This window comes from Octopus bimaculoides, chromosome 6 (genome assembly GCF_001194135.2).
Source record: "Octopus bimaculoides isolate UCB-OBI-ISO-001 chromosome 6, ASM119413v2, whole genome shotgun sequence".
Lineage (NCBI taxonomy): Eukaryota > Metazoa > Mollusca > Cephalopoda > Octopoda > Octopodidae > Octopus > Octopus bimaculoides.
This window is the reverse complement of record NC_068986.1, coordinates 117,032,369-117,038,474: the sequence shown is the minus strand read 5'-3', so window position 1 is coordinate 117,038,474 and position 6,106 is coordinate 117,032,369. Positions and strand designations below refer to the sequence as shown.

The window sequence follows — 6,106 nt, the reverse complement described above, 5'->3', positions numbered from 1 at the left end:
TATATATATGTGTGTGTGTGTGTGTGTGTGTGTGTGTGTGTGTGTGTGTGTGTGTGTGTGTGTGTGTTACATACACACATGTATATAATATATATGCATACATGTATAATACATGTACACATATATAAGTAATATATGTTCATACATAGCTATAATATAATAAAGAAAGCTTCTTATTAATTAGTTGTGATTATGTAACTTTTTACAAAAAGAAAGCAATAATTAAAGTCTTCATTGTTTAGAAAATTCTTAGCAATTACAATTATAATATATTTTTTTTATCAAAATGTAATTTTTAAAGATCTTTTATTATTGAAGATTTCATGTACATACTGATCAGAAAAAACATTTTTATTCATTGCAACATATGATTTTTAACATCTTAAATTTCTATATCTTTCCTTCTTCTGTTTCCTAGCAACGCTCTCTTTCTTTCCAGCCTCTCTTCATCTATATCCTTACAACAATCTCTCTCACTCTTATCCTCATCCTTCTTTTTCTTTCATTAACTTTCTTCATTTGGTGTTTGATTCTTCTCTCTCTCTCTCTCTCTCTCTCACTCTCACTCACACACACACACACACACACAGTATTCCTTCCCTTTTATTTCATTTAATACTTTTCTTCTTTCCCTTGCATACAGTTACTTTCAGTTTCTCTCTTTGCAACTCACTCTCTCTCTCTCTCTCTCTCTCTCTCGCTTGTTCACTCTCTATTGCCTTTGTTTAATTATTTTCATTAAAAATAAGTGATTACAAAGTTTTCTTTGAGATACTTTGAGAATATTTGTGAAAATGTTTACACCATATATATTTATCAACATTACATAGAAATTTTATATTTCAAATTTCATTCAGTTAGACACAAAAATATACATACTATAATATTAATTTCCACATTAGAACTGTTCAAGAAAACCACCCAAAGAGCAGTGTTTCTGCTAGTATGTATACAGTACATATACATACATATATATAATACATTATACACCTAAGAGTTTTCATATCTTACAGAAAACACACTCAAATCCACATTGTAGTTTTTTTTTTTCAAAACATTGCTCATTATATTATTTCAATAAGGCATCAACACTATAACATATTTCACCATTATTCCATTGTTAGTAAAAACCCAAAAATGAAGTTATTTATAGGTCTTGGCACAACATGTTAGTATAGAAAATGTCCAGCTTAAATAAGAATTGCAGAATAACTTCAGATTTGTAGTAAAGATTGTTTGCCAACATAACATGGCAGTCCTGGTTTAGGACGAATGTTGCTGTAATTTAGCCCCAAGAGACATTGTCTCCAGCTGGCTATACGACATGATCTGTGTCCTTATATGTTCGAAAATATAAGGACACAGATCGTGTTGTATAGCCAGCTGGAGACGATGTCTCCTGGGGCTAAATTACAGCAACATTCGTCCTAAACCAGGACTGCCATGTTATGTTGGCAAACAATCTTTACTACAAAGTACTGTTGCTGAATATCTCACATTGTGAGATTTAAAAAAATAGTAATTTTCTAACTTCAGATTTGTTATATATTTCTACAATTCTTCCAAGAGAGAGAGATTATTTGGAGAAATTCTTTTTTTTTTTTATCCAAAAATTAAACTTCATGCAACAAACGGAATTCAAGAGAAACACATTCACAGCGTTTAATGGGGAAATACAAACACAGCAACAACAACCACTCAGAGATAGGGGTTAGCAATAACCCTTTCTCCTCCAGGCACAAGACCTGAAATTTTGGGAGGGGTGGGGTAAGTCGATTTCATCGACCCCAGTGCATGACTGGTACTTATTTCATTGGCCTCCAAAGGGATGAAAGGCATGGTAACAATTCTGCCAGCTCACTGCCTTAGGAATAATTATGATAATAATAAATTATATCAAATATTATATATATATATATATATATATATATATAATGTATGTATGTATATATGATAAAATGATATTTCAATGTAGATCTTACTGGAAAGAAATGATTTTCTTGTTTACAAAAACAGTACAAAAATGAAATCTTACAAAATATTTTAATCTTCCAGATTCAGAGATTGATATATTAGAATAATAAGTTTACATCTGAGATGTAAAACAGAACAGGTTTGGAAGTGAGTGAAGTGCAAGTTAAATAACAAGCATGGAAAAAAAACAAACAACCGGTTTAATGTGGACAATGTATGATTAGGAATACAACATCGTAGAATAGAAATTGGGTCTTTTAGTTATTGATTCCCTGGTGTACCATTTACCTTCATTTGGTGGCAGTGTTGGAGAGAGAGAAAGAGCTGGAGTGCCACAAAAATACTACTACTTAAAACTAGTCTAGATCTTGGGTATTTTGTTAAATTTTAAGCTTATATTACTAATGCTATAATTTAATCTAATTGCAGGACAAAAACTTTAATCAAGAAATTGGAATTTAGAGAAGATATATTTTTCTAATTACTAATGTTTGAGATGTTAAAAGTTCAGCTTGGAAAATATCATTTTAAGGCTAAAAAAGAAATTAGATTTTGTTTTCTATTCAATTCATCTTTGGCTAAAATAATACTTGAAGAATGGTATACAATGAATGTTAAGGAATTTAAATGATGTCGAGACAAATAAAACATCAATGATGAATTTAAGTAGGTGACTTCATTAATTTATTGAAGGAATATGGTGAAACTCATTATTGGAAGTTAGATTATGGCATTGCAGCTGCTCAGTTGACCGGTTGAATTGAGATGAAGTTTTAGTGAAAAGACAGAAACAGTGAACTTTCTTACAAAGTTAATAATAGCTGTTAATGTGAATGAGACCATGAAATTTAAGGAAAAACACCGCAAAATATCATATATAAATAAATTTACAGTTGTTACATATAAAGGGGAGAGGAACTGGCAAAAATGAAAGGAGAAGGTTCATTACATATCTACACTAACAACAACAAGAAGTAACAAAACCATAGAGAGAGACAAGTCAACAGGCAAAGGTAAATGCGGCTATACAGAGATATTAACGCGGAGCTGTTCATGTCTGCATGGAAAGATAGAGCAAAGAACTGCATGCAACTAGTGCATTCTGAGATAATAGAGAATACTTGCCAGAACCCAGAGTCCCAGCGCTGCCAAAAAACTCATTGTCAGGGCCGCGGGTCATGGAACCATCAGAAAAATCATAGCCTGACTGGAAGGACGTGGGTGAAACTGACAATGCTAGGGTGAAAAAAACCATGGCAACTGTGTAAAACATTGTTGCGAACAACAACAACAACAACAACAATGGAACATTATTATTGCAACACATATTATTAGGTAGGAACTGAAAACAACACAGGATGGAAATAATGATAAGTCATTGAAAAGAGCAAACAATACAATAATGATAAATATCAGAAAACAGATTGTTTGTGAAAATATCATTAATAACAGCCTTTTGTAAATGGAGACCATCTCTCACAAAAATATATTAAAATATGATGATAATAACACTAAACATCATGAATTTATAACATTAGACATTGAAACGAATATCTTAAATAATAAACATTTCCATTAGCATGAAAATAGTGTTTTTATATGAGGAACCACAATGGCTGAAAGATTTAAAGCTGCAATTAACTTACCACCTAATCATGAAACTAAGCTTTACTCTGACAGCCATTGACTTGGGTCCTACGAGAAGAAGGTACAGAATTCTCTTGGCTTCAGTTCTTTCTGGCCAATGAACATTTTATTTATACTTCACTTTCATATTTACAACTATAAAGAATTCTTAAAGCTATACAAACAACTGCTACAACAATATATAAATACTAAAGTTTTGAAAATCAGCCCACAATATATACGTTTAAAGAAAGAGGTTTTAAAAATTATTAATCAGTTAAAGCAAATTTTTATTTAACAGAATGTCACCAACCTTTGGGGAAGAAGTTTGAATATAGTGTGCAAGCGCTTTCATTGTTCAACTTACCAAACATGTTCTGGCCTAACGTGTATAAAGTTATTTTTAGTAATGGCATTGACTATTTCTGGTTCAAAATTCTTATGAAGTATTTTTCTTTTGCCTTTCATAGTTGATCATTTTCATCTTTCATTTTGTGAAAGATGAATATTTAAAATTTTTCATTTGCACAAATGTCTAAATATTTACTTCAGGGGACATTTCTAACAGATGAATCTTTAATTCTCTGTTTACACATGTTTACACAACTGGTTAGTTTTATTCCTGTTTCTCCAATGTAACTCTCAATGCCTTGTAGACATGTGATGCAGCAGATGAGACTTTTTTTGTTTTGCAATTCATGTTTGCTTCACTTTCAGTTCCTTTCCATTCTTAAATCTTTTGGTTGTCCCTTGTTCAATCCTTTCACATGTCCCTCAATGAGGGTCTCCACATCAGAGAAGGAAATATTGTGGAAACCCTCATTGTTGGGCATGCGAAATAATTGAACAAGGAACAACCAAAAGCTTCAAGAATGGGAATGAACTGAAAATGAATACAAACATGAATTGCAAAACAAAAAATTTCATCTATTGCACCTCTGCCCACAATGCAATGAAAATTACATTGGAGAAACCGGAACAAAGCTTACTAGTTGTGTAAACAGCAAATTAAAGAGTCATCTGTTAGAAATGTCCCAAATAGTAAACATCATTTGTGCAAATGGAAAATTTAAAATATTTCCCTTTCACAAAAGAATACTTTATAAGAATTCAAAATCCAAAAAATAGTCAGCATCATTACTAAAATCAGTTTCTATGTGCATTAGCACAAAACGTGTGTGTTTAAGAAGTTGAACAATGAAAGTGCTTACTCACAAACTAAACAATACATGCAAAATACACACAATACACAACCTCTTCCGCAAATCTATTGGGTTGGTAAGAAAGTAATTTCAGTTTTTTAGTGTGAAATAAGAGTCATATTTTTTCATACAAAGAATGAACTTTGATCAATTCTATATTTTCCATTTGTTTGCTAACCTTTTGCCATCTTTCTGGCAACTTCATGATTCTGCATTCATAGAACTTCTGGTCCTTATTAGCCAAAAACTGAAGCAATTTCAATTCATCATCATTATTGAAAGTTTTACCATTCAAAGAACTTTGCAAACATTCAAAATGAATGGTAATCTGATGGTGCAAGGTCAGGGCTATATGGTGGATGTGACATCACTTCCCAACTAAGCTCCAATAATTTTCCACTAGTTAGCAAAGATGTGTGTGGTCTAGTTTTGTCATGGTGGAACACAATTCCTCTATGATTTGCCAATTCTGGCCGTTTTTCTTTGATTGCTTCCGCCAGTTTCATTAGTTGTTCACAGTAAACATCTGAATTGATCGTTTGGTTCCTTGAAAGCAGCTTAAAATACACAATACTTATGTAATCCCACCAAATCGACAGCATAACCATTTTTTGATGCAATTCAGCTTTTGATGTGATTTGTGCTGGTTCATTACGCTTGGACTATGATCGTTTTTGATTGATGTTATTGGAGACAATCCATTTTTCATCACTAGTGGTGATTTGTTTCCAAAAAAGGTCAGTTACATTGCGTTTGAGATGCATATCACAAATATTGATTCATTGTGTTGAGTGAATCTCTTTCAATTAATGTGGAACCCAAATATTGAGCTTCTTAACGAGTCCAAGACATTTTAAGTGATTTCCAGTTGTTGTGAGTAATACATTTAACCTCTCTCTACTCTCTCGCACAGTTACATGACAATCAGACTCAATTATGGCTTTGATTTGGTCATCATCAACTTCAGTAGATGATGACGCTGGTCATCTGAGTGAAAAATTTGCAGAATGGATTTTTTAAATCATCCCTGACAAGTGCATTCTTATTGCTTTATTGCCCACGGAGGGGCTAAACATAGAAGGGACAAACAAGGACAGACAAAGGGATTAAGTCGATTACATCGACCCCAGTGCGTAACTGGTACTTAATTTATCGACCCCGAAAGGATAAAAGGCAAAGTCGACCTCGACGGAATTTGAACTCAGAACGTAACAGCAGACGAAATACCGCTAAGCATTTCGCCCGGCGTGCTAACGTTTCTGCCAACTCACCGCCTGCATTCTGTTAAACAATGAACATCATAA

The 6,106-nt window shown here is 32.8% G+C and overlaps 1 protein-coding gene across 6 annotated transcripts in view; it reads right to left on the bottom strand.

The window, feature by feature from the left end:
* Positions 1–6,106, bottom strand: part of LOC106872207 (phosphatidylinositol 4-kinase alpha) — a 140,131-nt gene that overhangs the window by 26,616 nt on the left and 107,409 nt on the right. For 4 of the 6 annotated variants that reach the window (XM_052969097.1, XM_052969101.1, XM_052969098.1 and 1 more), the window contains one exon: positions 3,103–3,210. The exons of the other annotated variants lie outside the window; for them this stretch is intronic. In XM_052969097.1, the coding sequence (XP_052825057.1) occupies positions 3,103–3,210 (108 nt within the window). The remainder of the gene's footprint in view (positions 1–3,102; positions 3,211–6,106) is intronic. 6 annotated transcript variants of the gene reach the window in all.